Below are 20,433 nucleotides of genomic sequence, written 5' to 3'. Positions count from 1 at the left end.
GCTGACGAGACGTTTGCCTTACCCTGCCTACTGCACATATGTGATGCATGCCCTGTGGCTGCAGCACAGGTGGTGGCAGGTTGAGTGAGGCTGGCCGTGAGGGAGATGCACGAGAGGGTGAGTATGGGATGGAGCCATGAGATTGTATGAGGATTGGGTCGCGTGTTCGTGGCAGGATGAGTACTGGCGAGGTGAGTAGGTGCAGGTAAGATGAGGATGGGGTGTGAGTGCGCATGAAGGGTGATGTGACAGAATAGTGTTGGCGGTGCCGAAGGAGATTTGGGGTGGGGGCAGTGTTGTGGCAGACGGAGTGTAGGGGAAAGACTTCGTGTTCTCACTGTGGCGGACCTACTGCGGTCATTGCAGCGCCTCCTGCACTGTATGCAGGTGGGCCATATGTTGGTGGCGCAGGTGACCCCCTCTGCCACCTCGAGCCAGGCCTTCTTGGTGGCAGAGGCAGGCCGCTTCCTCCCGCCCGCCGGGGGGAAGATCTGTGTCCTCCCCCTCCTCCTCACCCCATCTGATGATACCTGGGGTGAGGCATCATTAAACTGGGAGCAGCCTTCCCCCTGGGCTGCTCCATGCTGCAATTTGTCCCATTGGTTGCAGCATCGGTCAGTGGAGGACTGCCCCTTTAACTAGAGAGCCTCCAGCTGACAGATCGTACTGCGCATGCGCAGCCCGACCGACGCGCAGGCCAGCGCCGTGGACCCCGGAGGAGCAGGTAATTGGATCCTATTAGTGGATTGCCTGCTACGATCGCGTGGGCAACCCACTAATTTCGACGCTCCCGGAGGACCACCCGCTGGGAACCCGCAGGCCTGCTAAATTCGAGCCCTTTGTGTCCTCATCGCAACTTGCTTTTCCACCTATCTTTGTATCATCAGCAAATTTGGCCACAAGACACTCTGTTCCTTCATCCAAGTCATTGATATATATTGTAAATAGTTGAGGCCCCAGCACCGATCCCTGTAGCACCCCACTTGTTACAGAATGCCATTTTGAAAATGACCCTTTTATCCTGACTCTTTGTTTTCTGTTAGTTAGCCAATCCTCTATCCATGCCAGTATATTACCCCCAATACCATGAGCTCTTATCTTGTGCAGTAATTTTTTTATGTGGCACCTTATCGAATGCCTTTTGGAAATCCAAATATACTGCATCCATTGGTTCTCCTTTATCCACCCTGCCCGTTACTTCCTCAAAGAACTCTAAGAAATTTGTGAGACATGATTTCCCCTTCATAAAACCATGTTGACTCTCCTTGATTGTATTATGAGTCTCCAAATGCCCTGCTACTACTTCCTTAATAATGGATTCTAGTATTTTCCCAATGACAGATATTAGGCTATCTGGTCTATAGTTACCTGCTTTCTGTCTCACTTCCTTCTTGAATAGGGGTGTTACGTTTGCGGTTTTCCAATCCGCTGGGACCTTTCCAGAATCTAATGAATTCTCGAAGATTACAACCAATGCATCCACTATCTCTGTAGCCACTTCCTTTAAGACCCTCGGATGCAAGCCATCAGGTCCAGGGGACTTATCAGCCTTTAGACCCACTAGTTTACCTAGTACTTTTACTCTGGTGATGGTGATTGTTTTTAGTTCCTCCCTCCCCTTCGCCCCTTGATTTTCTACTATTATTGGTATGTGATCCCACTAAGAAACCATCAGTATAAGGATACACTGAGGCTCATGCCTCCACCCAAATTCTGATGGAACTTACAAATGGAATGCTGAAGGAGAGATTCTGTTCTTTGGGCAGATGAAGGAGAGTTCTGCTCTATAACCCTGAAAAAGTGACACACATTATCTAAGTATTGCAGAATTTTGCCATTCTCGGAAGCAGTAATTATGTAGAAAGTGGACCAGAAGAGGCAGAATGAAGCCTTGGCAAAAAATGAAGAGAATGAAGTGGAGGAAGAAGAAGTGATTGAGGGCAATGTGCAGCGGGGAGACTAATACTTCCATGATTGACAGAACTTGTATTTAACTTTGTACTCCTGCACGGATAATTCTATGGCAGAGGTTCCCAAACTTTTTTGCCGTGCCCCCTGTAAGATTCTCAAAATTCACAGATCCCCCAAAAACTCGGAGAAAAACCCTAAAGAAATTCACCTTTTCCCTGAGTATGGAAAAACTTTGGCCCCTGACTAAAATCCTAAGATGGAAGGATAGGTGAGAGGTCACCAGACGAATCCACAACCCACACAGTGGAAGGTGGGAGAATTAATTCTTCAGACATGTCTTTGTTTTAATGCAAAACCGACAGCAGGGGGTCGACAATCACTCCCATTGAAAGAGGCAACTGCTCCAGACATGGTGGGGCCATGTCTCTGTTTTAAAGCAACACCTAGGATGTTGGATACAAAAGGAAGCCTTGTGTGACAAGCTCTAAAATCAGAATTAACAATGACCCATCGGGAGAAGCAATGGCAACATGATGAGGGACCATCAAAAAGCCATCAAAGATTCTTAAGGACTTTGTAAGAACTGTTTAAACAGACATGAAGTGTTTTTTTTTAAAAGTGTCGAAGACCAATTGTAAGAGAGACATCCACAAGTGGAAACTCAAAACCTCTCTCGCTCTCTCTCTGGCTTGCTGGCTCTGGTGGGCTGCTTGTCTTGGTTCTGCCTGTGTCTGGAAAGAAGAGCAGTTTCCAGAAAACAACAAGGCGAGGGGAAGGCAGTTTGACAGGGAAGGTCAGCAGCTCTAGAAGCAGGCCGACACACAAGAAGAAACCAGAGCAACAGCCCCAGTGACCATCAGACACCTCGCAGCAACAAGGGCCTTACGAAACAACCAACCGAATATTGCCACCAACCAACCGGGAAATATTGGGCCACCGCGACCAAAGAAAACCAACTTGGGAGAAAACCGAAGATCTGCAAAGTTTCCACTCTACAATCTATTTCTGACTTACCTCTGGGTGAATTACTCTCAAGGTTTTGTTTGGTTGAGCATTATCTCTGGCCCTTTAGAGTCCAACCTAGCCAGTACAGTGGGATTGGGAGTGGTGAGGTATCTTTCTACTGTAATTTCCCTCGGGTGCACCGAAGTGTTCCCCATTTTATTAGAGTGTTAAGATTGTTGTGTTGTATTTTCTCTCTTGAATAAAGACCAAAGTTTCTTGCACCAAAACCAGTTGTCTGCTGCACTTTGTCACAACCCCCAAATAAGTCCAAGGTCTAGAACCCAGGGAGTGGGAGCGATTCGGACCGCTCAGAACCCAGGGAGTGGGAGCGATTCGGACCACCACCCCCTACAACCTTTGGAGATTCACCCCCCATGCACGCATCCTTTTTTTAAGATATGGTGGGGATGAAATTAATCTCTGCCAGTAGCATGAAATGGGTCATAATAAATCAGCAATCTGTTTTACATTGTGCCCTATTTTCTTTTCCGTTGAAGTCAATGTTCGGGTGCGGTGTAAAACAGGCTGCTGATTCTCTATGAAGGCCAATTTCATCCCCTATATTTTTGCGCAGAACAAGAAGATTTTATTTTCTCGGCTAACATAACATATTACTTAAGACAGAAAGCAACATAATAGAACAGTTTCAGTACTATACAACTGAATAAACTTGAACATAAAAGAACACAATGACTCACCCTTATCTCAGTGAGTAGGATGAGCCTGTTTGCTGGGGCACAATTTGTCAAATCTCAGTTTAATTTTGGAGAGTTTCAAACGCAAATTAGTCTCCACATTCAAGCTGCTTTTATACTTGATCTAAATAAGTGAAGAAATTCCCACTTTACACGGGCAAAGTGGACATGTATTTCAACAGCTGTTTGGGAAAATTCACGGAATTCTTTTTCAATTGAGAGCCTGAACTGATCAAAAGGCATGACGTTAAAATTGTTTCTCAAAACAAAGTCACCAGCACAATCAATCAAATTCTCTTTTGGACTCACGGCAATCTTGGCCTTTGCTATGAAATCCTTTGAAAACGGATTTCGAAGAGTCTCCAGAATCATTATAGTTTGCTGCATGTTACATAATACAATGTTATGAAAGGGATGATGATGAAAACATTGGGACAAAGGACATCCATCCAGTCTAATTTTCACATGCCATCATCCAACTCAACAAAGTTGCAACATACACAGAAATGAACTCTGAAGTCTGTGTGATGAAGCTGCATTTACTTTCCAGAGCAACATTCACCAAACGATGCCAACAAATCCATACACCCTACTGGAAACATAGAACCATTGAAAATAGGAACAGGAGTAGGCCATTCGGCCCTTCAAGCCTGCTCCACCATTCAATATGATCATGGCTGTTCCTCTATCTCAATACCATATTCCCACTCACTCCCCAGACCCCTTAATGCCTTTTGTGTCTAGAAATCTATCTATCTCCTTCTTAAATATATTCGTAAACAATTTTACAACACCAAGTTATAGTCCAGCAATTTTATTTTAAATTCACAAGCTTTCGGAGATTTTCTCCTTCCTCAGGCAAATGTTTCAAGATCTCCTTGAAGCCTACGCATTTATACATATTGAACAATAATAAATGGTGTTTACAGACTGCCCCTGCAACTGCCCGTTGCCAAGGCAATCACCGTGTTCAGACAGAGAGGTGTTACCTGCAGAACCTCCGAATACACATTCAATAAAAAAACAAACAGGGAAAAAAAACAGAGAAAAAAAAAAACACAGAGAGAGGCAGAAACATCCGGAAGGCAGAGAGAGCCAGCAAATGACCCATTATATTAAAAACAGATAACATTTGTTCGCTGGTGGGGTAACGTGTAGCGTGACATGAACCCAAGATCCCGGTTGAGGCCGTCCTCATGGGTGCGGAACTTGGCTATCAATTTCTGCTCGACGATTTTGCGTTGTCGTGTGTCTCGAAGGCCGCCTTGGAGTACGCTTACCCGAAGGTCGGTGGATGAATGTCCATGACTGCTGAAGTGTTCCCCGACTGGGAGGGAACCCTCCTGTTTGGCGATTGTTGCGCGGTGTCCGTTCATCCGTTGTCGCAGCGTCTGCATGGTCTCGCCAATGTACCATGCTCTGGGGCATCCTTTCCTGCAACGTATGAGGTAGACAACGTTGGCTGAGTCACAGGAGTATGAACCATGCACCTGGTGGGTGGTGTCATCTCGTGTGATGGTGGTATCTGTGTCGATGATCTGGCATGTCTTGCAGAGGTTACCGTGGCAGGGTTGTGTGGCGTCGTGGACGCTGTTCTCTTGAAAGCTAGGTAGTTTGCTGCGAACGATGGTCTGTTTGAGGTTGGGTGGCTGTTTAAAGGCGAGTAGTGGAGGTGTGGGGATGGCCATAGCGAGGTGTTTGTCCTCATTGATGACATGTTGAAGGCTGCGGAGAACATGGCGTAGTTTCTCCGCTCCGGGGAAGTACTGGACGACAAAGGGTACTCTGTTGGTTGCGTCCCGTGTTAGTCTCCTGAGGAGGTCTATGCGATTTTTTGCTGTGGCCCGTCGGAACTGTCGATCGATGAGTCGAGCGTCATATCCCGTTCTTACTAGGGCGTCTTTCAGCGTCTGTAGGTGTCCATCGCGTTCCTCCTCGTCTGAGCAGACCCTGTGTATTCGCAGGGCCTGTCCATAGGGGATGGCCTCTTTGACGTGGTTAGGGTGGAAGCTGGAAAAGTGGAGCATCGTGAGGTTGTCCGTGGGCTTGCGGTAGAGTGAGGTGCTGAGGTGCCCGTCTTTGATGGAGATTCGTGTGTCCAAGAAAGAAACTGATTCTGAGGAGTAGTCCATGGTGAGCTTGATGGTGGGATGGAACTTGTTGATGTTATCGTGTAGTCTCTTTAGTGATTCCTTGCCGTGGGTCCATAGAAAGAAAATGTCGTCGATGTATCTGGTGTATAGTGTTGGTTGGAGGTCTTGTGCAGTGAAGAAGTCCTGCTCGAACTTGTGCATGAAAATGTTGGCGTATTGGGGTGCGAATTTGGTCCCCATGGCTGTTCCGTGTGTTTGGGTAAAGAACTGGTTATCGAAGGTGAAGACATTGTGATCCAGGATGAAGCGGATGAGTTGTAGGATGGCTTCCGGAGATTGGCTGTTGTTGGTGTTGAGTATTGATGCTGTCGCAGCGATGCCGTCATCGTGGGGGATACTGGTGTATAGTGCCGAGACGTCCATCGTGGTGAGAAGTGTTCCTGGTTCAACTGGTCCGTGGGTACTGAGTTTTTGTAGGAAGTCTGTAGTGTCACGACAGAAGCTGGGGGTTCCCTGTACGATGGGTTTCAGGATGCCCTCGATGTATCCAGAGAGGTTCTCACACAGGGTTCCGTTGCCTGATACGATGGGACGTCCGGGTGTGTTGGCTTTGTGTATCTTTGGGAGGCAGTAGAAGTCTCCCACGCGGGGATTACGTGGGATGAGAATGCGTAGGATGCTTTGAAGGTCTGGATCGAAGGTCTTGATCAGTTTGTTGAGCTGGTGGGTGTGTTCTTTGGTCGGATCTGCGGGTAACCGTCTGTAGTGTTCCTGGTTGTCCAGTTGTCGGTATGCTTCTTTGCAATAGTCTGTTCTGTTCTGTATGACTATGGCTCCTCCTTTGTCCGCTGGTTTGATGACGATGTTGCGGTTGGTCTTGAGAGCGTTGATGGCGTTGCGTTGTGCTCGGGTGACATTCTGGACTGTCTTCTGAGTGCGGCTGATGAATCTGGCATTGACGCATTTCCTGACAGCTTGAGCATACATGTCCAGCTGAGGGCAGCGACCCTCCGGACGACATTTTCTTTCTATGGACCCACGGCAAGGAATCACTAAAGAGACTACACGATAACATCAACAAGTTCCATCCCACCATCAAGCTCACCATGGACTACTCCTCAGAATCAGTTTCTTTCTTGGACACACGAATCTCCATCAAAGACGGGCACCTCAGCACCTCACTCTACCGCAAGCCCACGGACAACCTCACGATGCTCCACTTTTCCAGCTTCCACCCTAACCACGTCAAAGAGGCCATCCCCTATGGACAGGCCCTGCGAATACACAGGGTCTGCTCAGACGAGGAGGAACGCGATGGACACCTACAGACGCTGAAAGACGCCCTAGTAAGAACGGGATATGACGCTCGACTCATCGATCGACAGTTCCGACGGGCCACAGCAAAAAATCGCATAGACCTCCTCAGGAGACTAACACGGGACGCAACCAACAGAGTACCCTTTGTCGTCCAGTACTTCCCCGGAGCGGAGAAACTACGCCATGTTCTCCGCAGCCTTCAACATGTCATCAATGAGGACAAACACCTCGCTATGGCCATCCCCACACCTCCACTACTCGCCTTTAAACAGCCACCCAACCTCAAACAGACCATCGTTCGCAGCAAACTACCTAGCTTTCAAGAGAACAGCGTCCACGACGCCACACAACCCTGCCACGGTAACCTCTGCAAGACATGCCAGATCATCGACACAGATACCACCATCACACGAGATGACACCACCCACCAGGTGCATGGTTCATACTCCTGTGACTCAGCCAACGTTGTCTACCTCATACGTTGCAGGAAAGGATGCCCCAGAGCATGGTACATTGGCGAGACCATGCAGACGCTGCGACAACGGATGAACGGACACCGCGCAACAATCGCCAAACAGGAGGGTTCCCTCCCAGTCGGGGAACACTTCAGCAGTCATGGACATTCATCCACCGACCTTCGGGTAAGCGTACTCCAAGGCGGCCTTCGAGACACACGACAACGCAAAATCGTCGAGCAGAAATTGATAGCCAAGTTCCGCACCCATGAGGACGGCCTCAACCGGGATCTTGGGTTCATGTCACGCTACACGTTACCCCACCAGCGAACAAATGTTATCTGTTTTTAATATAATGGGTCATTTGCTGGCTCTCTCTGCCTTCCGGATGTTTCTGCCTCTCTCTGTGTTTTTTTTTTTCTCTGTTTTTTTTCCCTGTTTGTTTTTTTATTGAATGTGTATTCGGAGGTTCTGCAGGTAACACCTCTCTGTCTGAACACGGTGATTGCCTTGGCAACGGGCAGTTGCAGGGGCAGTCTGTAAACACCATTTATTATTGTTCAATATGTATAAATGCGTAGGCTTCAAGGAGATCTTGAAACATTTGCCTGAGGAAGGAGAAAATCTCCGAAAGCTTGTGAATTTAAAATAAAATTGCTGGACTATAACTTGGTGTTGTAAAATTGTTTACAATTGTCAACCCCAGTCCATCACCGGCATCTCCACATCTTAAATATATTCAGTGACTTGGCCTCCACAGCCTTCTGTGGTAGAGAATTCCACAGGTTCATCACCCTCTGAGGGAAGAAATTCCTCCTCATCTCAGTCCTAAATGTCCTACCCCGTATCCTGAGACTGTGACCCATCGTTCTGGACCCCCCAGCCAGGGGAAACATCCTCCCTGCATCCAGTCTGTCTAGCCCTGTCAGAATTTTATATGTTTCAATGAGATCCCCTCTCATTATTCTAAACTCGAGTGAATTACGACTTTAGTTGTTCTGGGTCATAATCTACTATTTCTACAAGGTGCTCTCCGAGTCAGATGAGGTTGAGCGGTGGGTGACTGCGAAGCTTCCCCGGAGTATTAGCGGTCTAAGGTGACTTTTGTCTTGTGAAACATTTGTCTCAGAGGGACCAGCTTCCAACAGACTTTCTCCTGCAGTGTCAAGGAGTGCTGAGCCCACTCATGTGCAGGCACTGCAGGGGGGTCTAAGGAAGTAGGCTCATTGCCACTCTCTGGCAAGACAGTGTACACTGTGTCTACTCCTTGCAGCCCACTTGTGTAGGGCATGGGCTCTGAGGTGCTTCTTGTAGGTATGATGACAGACCGAATACTCACAAGCAAGACTTGGGAGCCCTGTGAAATGCTGCTGCTTCAAAGCATCTCCTGAAGCAGTGATAGCTGCCACTCTGAAAGGCACCCATAGTGGTTCTAATCCATCCATCTGGGGCCCTTGCTAAGTTAGTGGAGGAGGCACGTTGGGAGAAAGAGGTGGGGGGGGGGGGGGTGGGGGGAGGGAGGGGAGAGGGATTCCTGCCCTGTCGTTGATTCACTAATCAGAGGAAAATCTAGCCTAATGTAAACAGAGGAAAGAAACATGGATGGTCTCAGAACATCACTCACATCAGGGCAGTGTCCTAGGCCCAACCATCTTCAGCTGCTTCATCAATGACCTTCCCTCCATCATAAGGGCAGAAATGGGGATGTTCGCTGATGATTGCAGTGTTCAGTTCCATTCGCAACCCCTCAAATAATGAAGCAGTCCGGGCCCGCATGCAGCAAGACCTGGACAACATCCAGGATTGGGCTGATAAGTGGCAAGTAACATTCGCGCCAGACAAGTGCCAGGCAATGACCACCTCCAACAAGAGAGAGTCTAATTACCTCCCCTTGACATTCAACGGCATTACCATCGCCGAACCCCCCACCATCAACATCCTGGGGGTCACCATTGACCAGAAACTTAAATGGACCAGCATATAAATACTGTGGCTACAAGAGCAGGTCAGAGGCTGGGTATTCTGCGGCGAGTGACTCACCTCCTGACTCCCCAAAGCCTTTCCACCATCTACAAGGCACAAGTCAGGAGTGTGATGGAATACTCTCCACTTGCCTGGATGAGTGCAGCTCCAACAACACTCATGAAGCTTGACACCATTCAGGACAAAGCAGCCCGCTTGATTGGCATCCCATCCACCACCCTAAACATTCACTCCCTTCACCACCGGCGCACAGTGGCTGCAGTGTGTACCATCCACAGGATGCACTGCAGCAACTCGCCAAGGCTTCTTCGACAGCACCTCCCAAACCCGCGATCTCTACCACCTAGAAGGACAAGAGCAGCAGGCACATGGGAACACCACCACTTGCACGTTCCCCTCCAAGTCACACACCATCCCGACTTGGAAATATATCGCCGTTCCTTCATCGTCGCAGGGTCAAAATCCTGGAACTCCCTTCCTAACAGCACTGTGGGAGAACCTTCACCACACGGACTGCAGCGGTTCAAGGGGGCTCACCACCACCTTCTCAAGGGCAATTAGGGATGGGCAATAAATGTCGGCCTCACCAGCGACGCCCACATCCCGTGAACGAATAAAAAAGAAATAAAATAAATATTAAAACAGCCCCTCCCATGTGGCTAGATATACGTGTCAGGCGCTACTGCAGCAGAGATTGCAGACATGGGCCTCCCCCCATTTTTCCTTATTGGAATGCCCCAGACACAGGCGTTAACAGGTGGAAAATCACCCTTCATGGTTGTGCTGATGCTTGCCTGAGCAAGATCCAGTGACGAGGTACTAGCTGAGGTGCTCGTAGGAAGGTCTTGTTGCAACTTTTAGTGTCATACTCGAGGCAACCACCTCCTCTCAAGTTCTTTGTCTCACAGGTATGGAGACACTGTGATCATTGTGAGGTAAGAGAATTTCCCTCCTGCACAAACATCTCATCCGTGTTTTTATTCTTTCTTTTTTTCTTTTCTTTCCTTTCCATTTCTTTCCTTTCTTTCTCCCCATTAAAGTACTTGGCCTGCACATACTCCAGGTGTAGGCCCACTGATGTCAAATGGGAAACCAAAGGAAATCTTGGGGCAACATTACAGGTCTCCCCTCCTTTTTTGTCTTTTCTACACCTAGGGAACACACATTCCACAGCAAAGAGTAAAATCCACCCTCCTGTGTATAACCTTAAGGGTGTTTGCTTTGCTGCATTTGTTTTTAAATGGCCTAACACAAGAGTAATAGAGCACAATAGCATTCAAATGTCACCACATTGTTAATGCACGCACCTTGCAGTCAGGCCAGTTGTATTCCTCAAACACTGGTTCATACTCCTCAACTGCACCATCTGTGATCAGCATGATGGCCTGGTTACACAGGCTGCCTTGTCCTGTCTCATTAAACTAACAGAAGGAATATAAATATCAGCAGGAACACAGAGAACAGAACACAGTAAATCAAAGAGCAACAATCAACATTGGGTACACAACATAAGTAAAGATTATGTTTCCATAAAATCCTGAATAATTTCTGAATAATTGTTTTGTGTAAATTCATTAGGCATACGGCACAAAATAGGAGTTCCAGTTAGTTGTGCAACACAAAAGTGGGAGGCATGATAGCTCCTGCAATTTATCACACAGCCTGCTCTCAATCTCAGTTGTTCTGTCAAAAGAAAATGCCAAGTTATTGCTGGTCATGTCCTACCAGAGGAGAGAGGTAAAGGGGTGATTTAGGGGACATGGGTGGAAGATCCACGATAGCAACCCCACTGGAAAATGGCTCTCTGTGAAGTGTGGGGCAGAATCCTGGTAGGTGGGTTACTCCTCATTTTCTAGCCACCAAGCTAAGAGATCTGCCTGGATACAACATCCCGCCTGTAGTGCTGAAGACTTGTGCTCCAGAATTAGCTGCGCCTCTAGCCAAACTGTTCCAGTACAGCTACAATACTGGCATCTACCCGACAATGTGGAAAATTGCCCAGGTATGTCCTGTCCACAAAAAGCAGGACAAATCCAATCCGGCCAATTATCGTCCCATCAGTCTAATCTCAATCATCAGCAAAGTGATGGAAGGTACCGTCGATCGTGCTATCAAGCGGCACTCACTCACCAATAACCTGCTCACCAATGCTCAGGTTGGGTTTCACCAGGACCCCTCAGCTCCAGACCTCATTCCAGCCTTGGTCCAAACATGGACAAAAGAGCTGAATTCCAGAGGTGATGTGAGAGTGACTGCCCTTGACATCAAGGCAGCATTTGACCGAGTGTGGCACCAAGGAGCCCTAGTAAAATTGAAGTCAATGGGAATCAGGGGGAAAACTCTCCAGTGGCTGGAGTCATACCTAGCACAAAGGAAGATGGTAGTGGTTGTTGGAGGCCAATCATCTCAGCCCCAGGACATTGCTGCAGGAGTTCCTCACGGCAGTGTCCTAGGCCCAACCATCTTCAGCTGCTTCATCAATGACCATCGCTCCATCATAAAGGTCAGAAGTGGGGATGTTCACTGATGATTGCACTGTTCAGTTCCATTCGTAACCTCTCAGATAATGAAGCAGTCCCTGCCCGCATGCAGCAAGAGGCTTGGGATAATGAAGTGGCAAGTAACATTCGGGCCAGACAAGTGCTAGGCAATGACCATGTCCAACAAGATAGAGTCTAACCACCTCCTCTTGACATTCAACGGCATTACCATCGCTGAATCCCCCACCATCAACATCCTGGGGGTCACCATTGACCAGAAACTTAACTGGATCAGCCACATAAATACTGTGGCTACATGAGCAGGTCAGAGGCTGGGTATTCTGCAGCGAATGACTCACCTCCTGGCTCCCCAAAGCCTTTCCATCATCTACAAGGCACAAGTCAGGAGTGTGATGGAATACTCTCCACTTGCCTGGATGTGTGCAGCTCCAACAACACTCAAGAAGCTTGACACCATCCAGGGCAAAGCAGTCCGCTTGATTGGCACCCCATCCACCACCCTAAATATTCACTCCCTTCACCACCGGCACACCATGGCTACAGTGTGTGCCATCTACAGAATGCACTGCAGCAACTCGCCCTGGCTTCTTCAACAGCACCTCTCAAACCAGTGACCTCTACCATCTAGAAGGGCAAGGGTAGCAGGTACATGGGAACACCACCACCTGTACGTTCCACTCCAAGTCACACACCATTCCGACTTGGAAATATATTGTTGTTCCTTCATTGTCGCTGGGTCAAAATCCTGGAACTCCCTACCCGACAGCACTGTGAGAGAACCTTCACCACACAGACTGCAGCGGTTCAAGAAGGCGGCTCACCACCACCTTCTCAAGGCAATTAAGGATGGGCAATAAATGCTGACCTTGCCAGCGACGCCCACATCCCATGAATGAATTAAAAAAAATTCCACCTGGGCGCTGATCAAAATGTTGAGGTCTCAGTATCTAATGTCACCCAGGGTAAACACCAGGGGGGTAAAAAGTAGATCACAACGCACAAGAAACACAATAAAATGGATATGGTTGTAAAGGATATTGGTGTTTATGTTTCCTTTGAGGAACACTGTCCTTTATGCTGCAATGTTCACTTGGCTGTGCAATGATAGTGGCTCAGGTGTTAACCATAGATTGTGTTAGTGCAGCAGTCCAGGAGGAACGTGATCCATAAATGTTTCTGCAAGGGGCATTGACCTTTCACGTTAAGTAGGTCTGTACTAATCTTTGACTCAAGTCATGAGCATGTTGCTGCTCAATGGGTGCTGACAAGTCCACTTCCTGTGTCTCTTGTTCCAACTCATTTGCGGCTCCTTCCTCTGTTGCTGATGCTGCATTTCCTCCAGATCTTCCATTTGGAGAAGAGCCAATGAACTTTATAATGAATGACTATGGTGTGGGTCAAGTTGCCAAGGTGGCTGGATATTTTAGAGTGGGGAAGTAAAGTTCCCAAAGAAATAACTTCTCCAATCCAAATTAAACAGAAGTAAACATAAATTCATAACTTTCAAAAGAAGCAAAAAAAAACTAGCAAAGTAAAGAACATGCAACAAACTATGCAAAGTCAGATACAAAGGCAATGAGATGTTTAAAAGTTTCCGGTGGCCACTGCACTGGCAGGCCTGGCCTTTGCTCCAGCTTTTTATGGTGCACCAGAATGACGTTGTGCCAATGGCACAAAGGAGCACAATCTACTGAACACGCTCCCCGGGATGACCCAAATGCATATAATATGAGATTTGTGCCATGGAGCAGCGCTAACCTTTGTTGTCTCGAGTGTAGGCGCAGTGGAAAACCTAACATATGTGCAGAACCAACACAAAAATCAAAATCCTGATTTTCTGCCCCCTCTGTTGCACTTGTGCCTGTGCCACCAGTGCAAAGGTGCACAATTTCAAGCCCTTTGTGTGGAACATCCCCTAATGCAACATTAGAAATGAGGACTGCAATGATTTTAAAATATAAACATAGTAACATGGGCTGCCTGAGAGGCATTAGAAAATAAAGACTATGAAAATGCCATTCAGCCCTTTGAACTTGCTCCTTCCACCAGACCATGTAAAATTTGTGCGGTCACTGATTGTTCCCAACATCAGTAAATATCAAAGCTAGAAAGCTTTCTAACACTCATTATACAGCAGTTCAGCAGAACACACCTCCCCATTAATCACAGTCAATTTTTGGTACGAATGCTAAAAATATACAAACCTCATTCAAGATTATGAAGGCCTCGATGAGCCCCTTATTTACAATTCCTGTACCTTTGGCATTAAGATTTTCAACCAGCTGCTTGAAATGCTGAAGAGAAAAATTAAACAGAAAATGGTAATATTCCGTGCAGCCGTTGGTAACTAATGACAAACATTAATAAAACCACTTTCTACACTAGCATCCTAACAGCTAAGTAAGTTTATCTAATGAATAGCTCAGCAGTGCACGTTGTTGTGGATCTCCTATGGCAATGCTCATGGTGTCAGCGATTTGTCAAGTAGTATTATTGGGGACACTAATTTACCAGCATTAGGCCCCAAGGTCTGGCAGTAATGGAGGGGCTTAGGGTCTATCAATACTTTGAGGGAAGTCCCAGAGTCTGGGAGGACTAGGAAAGGAGTGCTGTGGCTCTGGGAACACTATAGGGGAGGCATCTGAGAACACTGGGACACATCCCAGGAGCGTGCAATATAAAAGAATGTTACAGTGTGGGTTATCAGTGTTACAAAGAGAAAAATATGCTGGGGGTGAAATTGAACTTGTTATGTTCGTTTTACAGGGAGAAAATGGGTGCAAAGGTTCAACGTAGGGGACCAACCATCTGCCGCCGTATTGGTTCGGGTGCTGTTGAGATTCCCCTGGTAGCTATCTAAAACAGGAGTTAGGCCTTTTGAATATAGTAAAGGGCCTAACGCCTGTTTTTGGACCCAGACCAGAAATTGGTTTACCCTGAATGCAGTTAGTTCTACATGCGGTGTGGAGCTGGGAGCAGTCATCTTCGGCCAGCGTCCCATCTAGACGATTTGCTCCCCTCCCTCCCTGCAACCATCGAGCTGCCTCTGGGGCAGCGACTGGCACCTACTGAGGCCAGTGGACCAATTTTCCATGGTTCTGCCACCGGCCTGATCATGTGCAACGTGCACTGAACCAGGATCGCCCCACACCGCACCAATTTGGGATGCGATCCAATTTCTATGGCTGCTATGTCTTAGATTGTTACATAGCCAGAAGTATTGTGCATCAGGGAGTATTGTAAATTGAGGAGCATGGCACAGCAAAGTGTGTTTTATAGAGAGAAAGATTGACAGTTAAATAGCATTTCTCAGAAAATGCCTTAAAGTACTCTACATATAACTTTGAAATGTAGTAACAGTTGTTCTGTAGAAAAATACAATAGCCATTTTGTGCACAGAAAGATCCCCAAAACGGCAATGAAATGGATGACCAGTTAATCGGTTTCTGATAGCACTATTTGAGAGAGAGATGTTGGTCAAACACTGGGGGGACTGCCTGCTCTTCTTCAAATATGCTTACAACATGCCAAAATCAACAATGAGGTAATAGATTATGTGCTCAAATCCAGATGTGGGGTTCATCCTCAAATAGTGCCCTAGGATCTTGGTTTAATGTTTCATCTAAAGAATGGCAATTCTGACAATGCAGTACTTCTGTAGTACTTCACTGGAATGTTTATACACTCATGTCTGAGTAGAGAGAAGCATGGTGTAATTGAGAGTGTTATATGGAGAGAAGCATGATATATCAGGATGTATTATAACTACAGGTTGAGGTGATATTCAGTGTATTCATACACATTTCATGTTCTTTTTTATTTGTATTAATTTATTTACACAGGGTACAGAATAACGTGAAACAAAAGACTAAGAGTCCTGTTGGGATGGAATTGAATCTAGCTGGCTAGAGAGTTATATTGGGATCCACTAGGAAGTTAAGAGGAGGAAAAGATAAAATGTTCACACAGATTGCAGAATAAATTAAAAGATAATCTTATTAGCTAAAAGAATATAGAAATTCTTTAAAGGAGATATAAACAAATAATTGCAAATAACTCTTAATAATAATTTGTTGGACATAGAATTCCTGGTAATCAATTGCAGATTATTTCTCAATAAACCCATAGAAATGCCAGTGTACTTGCAAATCCTCTTGTGTGAATGCCATCAGGCATCAATGTCATTGAGCACACAGACAGCAGCCATCTGGACCACTAGACACTGGCAGCACAAAAGTTGCCCCAACACAGGATCCCAAATAAATTAACATGTTATGCATGTATTATATTCAGAGAGTGATTTCAAGGCAGTGATCTAATCCTTGATGCAAATAATGGTTATAAATTATCTTTTATTCTTGGAAGTCACTATGATACACCATGATGTGATCTGAACCCTCAGTTAGATAACTCCCTCCTAGGTACGCATTAATTTTTATGTAAACCACCCAAACTTTTTTTTCCAGCCTGTAACTCACTTCAGAATCCATTATTCTATATATAAACCACCCAAATACTTTGGTTGGATTCCAGCTTGTATCTTTCTTCTGGATATGCATTATTCTATATGTAAACCATTAGAACAGCTCCTTTGCCCCCAGTCCTGAATTAGATTCCAGCCTGCAACTCACTCACAAGTATCCATTATTCCACATACAATAATTTTTTAGCAATTGCTATGCGAAATGTTCCAACAAGGGTTCTCCACACTTGCGACAATTCACATTATCCTTGACAGACTGGAAAAATCCCTTGACACTCACCTCTCGGTTGTCCCTGTCAGCTTGCACCAGTGTTCCTTTAAAGCAGGGCTCAACATAGTGAACGTAATCATTGTACTAGAGGAAGTACAGAATAAAACTCATTATTAGATGAACTTTCACACTGTGGTCATTCACTATTGAGTGACTTCCTAGTATTTGTAGGACATAGATAGGGTGGGGTTTCCCTCAAATGGCGATTTGGAAGTCACTATGACTTCAGTGGGTTTGTGAACATGTAAATCTTTACTGCGCTGCGCCGATATATCCTGCTGGATGGGTACTGCCTGGATGGGCTGGCTCTTATCTGGTGCCCCCTGATTAATATGACTTCCCTTTCAGCCTCCTGTTGCTCCTCTTTCTCCAGCATGTATATCATGTAGAGTGGGAATTCCATTGGGAAGTGAATTTTGCAGCCTTCAGGAACTACTTTCTTAGTAAATACAATATTCTCCAAAGATAATGCAGAATGTAGATGAAGGCCTTTTGAGTTTGGCAGGGATTTTTTTTTCAAGTTATGCAGTCAATATCAAGATATAGCTAAAGATTTCCACAATCAATCTCAATTTAGCAGTTCCCTTTAAACAACTACTTCTACCTTATTGAGCAGGGCCTGGAAAACTGCGCCTTTTATAAAGTTGAGCACATACACAAGGATCCATGGGAAAGCGGAGGTCACAGAATTTAAGACAGTTGATGTCAGCCTGCCATAACTCCATGATTTACATATGGCTGCCACTTTTTCAACGTACCCTGAAACTTGCAGGAATTTATGCCAGCGTCCTTCTAAGGCAGAAACTGGTGGACCTCAACAGCATTACCATCGCCGAATCCCCCACCATCAACATCCTGGGGGTCACCATTGACCAGAAACTTAAATGGACCAGCCATATAAATACTGTGGCGACAAGAACAGGTCAGAGGCTGGGTATTCTGTTGCGAGTGACTCACCTCCTGACTCCCTAAAGCCTTTCCACCATCTACAAGGCACAAGTAGGAGTGTGATGGAATACTCTCCACTTGCCTGGATGAGTGCAGCTCCAACAACACTCAAGAAGCTCGACACCATCCAAGACAAAGTTGCCCGCTTGACTGTCACCCCATCCACCACCCGAAACATTCACTCCCTTCAACGCCGGGGCACTGTGGCTACAGTGTGTAACATCCACAGGATGCACTGCAGCAACTTGCCAAGGCTTCTTCAACAGCACCTCCCAAACCCGCGACCTCTACAGAGTGAACAGCTGAGAGTTTGGTGAGTGTGGGAGTTCGGTGAGGTGGGGGAAGGAGGTGCTGCTTTGTCTTGCTTTTCCTAACTTTTTCCGCAGAGCGGAGGTGGACCTGAGCAGAAGACTGAGAGTGGGGAATAAAAGCAGCAGCAGACCTGCAACAAGAGAAAATTACTGTGTGACGTCACAGGTGAGGCAGGAGAGTCCGAGAGGTGAGCACAGTATAAAAGGAGAGTCCGAGAGCGGGAGGAGATTTGAGAGGTGAACGCAGGGTAAATCTAAGGCAAGTCATGGCAGCACAGCTCGCACCTGTGATATGCTCCTCCTGCACTATGTGGGAAGTCATGGACACTAACAGTGTCCCTGGCGACCATGTGTACAGGAAGTGTGCCCAGCTGCAGCTCCTGGCTAACCGTATTTCAGAGCTGGAGCTGCGGGTGGATTCACTGTGGAGCACCCGTGATGCTGAGACTATCGTGGATAGCACGTTCAGTGAGGTGGTCACACCGCAGGTAAAGATTATGCAGGCAGAAAGGAAATGGGTGACCGCCAGTCAGAGTAAAAGGACTAGGCAGGCAGAGCAGGAATCCCCTAGGGCCATCTCCCTCTCAAACAGATATACCGCTTTGGATACTGTTGGGGGAGATGGCTTATCAGGGGAAAGCAGCAACAGCCAAGTTTGTGGCACCACGGGTGGCTCAGCTGCACAGGAGGGGAGGAAGAAGAGTGGCAGGGCTATAGTGATAGGGGATTCAATTGTAAGGGGATCAGATAGGCGTTTCTGTGGCCGCAAACGTGACTCCACAATGGTATGTTGCCTCCCTGGTGCTAGGGTCAAGGATGTTGCGGAGCGGCTGCAGGACATTCTGGAGGGGGAGAGTGAACAGCCAGTAGTCGTGGTCCATATCGGTACCAACGATATAGGTAAAAAAAGGGATGAGGTCCTTGCAAGGTGAATTTAAGGAGATAGGAGATAAATTAAAAAGCAGGACTTCAAAGGTAGTGATCTCAGGATTATTACCAGTGCCATGTGCTAGTGAGTATAGGACCAGGAGAATAGACAGGATGAATGCGTGGCTGCAGGGATGGTGTAGGAGGGAGGGATTTAGATTCCTGGGACATTGGGACCGGTTCTGGGGAAGGTGGGACCTGTACAAGTGGGTCGGGTTACACCCGAGCAGGACCGGGACCAATGTTCTCGCGGGGGTGTTTGCTAGTGCTGTTGGGGAAGGTTTAAACGAGAGTGGCAGGGGGATGGGAAACTGAGCGGGGAATCAGAAGGGAGTAAAGTTGAGAGCAGCAAGAGAGGGGAAGACCCAGGGGAAATTTACAATACAAATAGTACAAACAGTTGTTCAAGAACAAGTGAAAGGGAAAAGTGTAGAGCAGCAGAAAGAAAGTGTACTTTAGACACTACAGATAAAGTAAAAACTAGAAGGTGTAAGGCGATTAACCCAGCATCAAAGCTGAAGGTCAGGCTAGGGTGTGTGGCCCAACTAAGAGTTCTATATACAAATGCACGGAGTATAAGGAATAAATTAAATGAACTACAGGTTCAAATTCAAATTGGAGGGTATGACATGATAGCTATCACTGAGACATGGCTGCGGGATGGTCAGGATTGGGAACTAAATATACCGGGTTATAAGGTCTACAGGAGAGACAGGGAAAATGGAAGAGGGGGAGGAGTAGCCTTAATGATTAGAGATGAAATCACTTCAATGATAAAGGAGGATATAACGAGAGGTAAGCAGCCAACAGAGACCTTACGGGTTGAATTGAGAAATAGGAAAGGATCTAAGACTATCGTGGGAATTGCGTATAGGAGCCCTGGCAGCAGCTCTGAAGTGCTAGATTGTATAAATGCAGAGATTAGACAAGGTAGTGTTTGAAAGGGAAAAAAGTGAGTCAGCTGCTAAGATTCTAGACTTGGGTAAGGCCGACTTCAAAGGGATGAGACAAAGACTGTCCACAGTAAACTGGGCAAATCTGTTAACGGGTAAAACGACTGATGATCAGTGGGAAATGTTTAAAGAAACATTTAACGTGATACAGAATCGGTTTATACCCCTGAGGGGCAAGAACTCTACTTGCCAAAAAAAACAGCCATGGACAACTAAAGAGGTAAGGGACAGTATAAGACTTAAGGAAAGGGCATATAAAAAGGCAAAAAATGGCACAGATCCTGGCGAATGGGAAAAATACAAAGATCAACAAAGGGTCACAAAACAGATAGTAAGAGCTACAAAAAGAGAGTATGAAAAGAAACTTGCAAGGGATATCAAAACCAATTCGAAGAACTTTTATGGTTACATTAGGAAAAAGAGGGTGGTCAGGAGCAGTGTTGCCCCTTAAAAACTGAAAGTGGGGATATTGTCATTGACAATGGGGAAATGGCGGACATGTTGAACAATTACTTTGCGTCAGTATTTACAGTCGAAAAAGAGGATAGCATGCCGGAAATCCCAAGAAAACTAATATTGA

At 46.5% G+C, this 20,433-nt stretch overlaps 1 protein-coding gene across 1 annotated transcript in view; it reads right to left on the bottom strand.

Annotated features, from left to right (window-relative positions):
* cacna2d4a (calcium channel, voltage-dependent, alpha 2/delta subunit 4a) overlaps positions 1-20,433 on the bottom strand; it is a 435,940-nt gene that overhangs the window by 303,378 nt on the left and 112,129 nt on the right. The window contains 3 exon segments of the mRNA XM_067999142.1: positions 10,767-10,880; positions 14,165-14,254; positions 16,724-16,798. Of these exon segments, the coding sequence (XP_067855243.1) occupies positions 10,767-10,880; positions 14,165-14,254; positions 16,724-16,798 (279 nt within the window).

Source organism: Heptranchias perlo, chromosome 18, assembly GCF_035084215.1.
Source record: "Heptranchias perlo isolate sHepPer1 chromosome 18, sHepPer1.hap1, whole genome shotgun sequence".
Taxonomy (NCBI): Eukaryota; Metazoa; Chordata; class Chondrichthyes; order Hexanchiformes; family Hexanchidae; genus Heptranchias; species Heptranchias perlo.
This window is presented reverse-complemented; position numbering and strand designations above follow the sequence as displayed.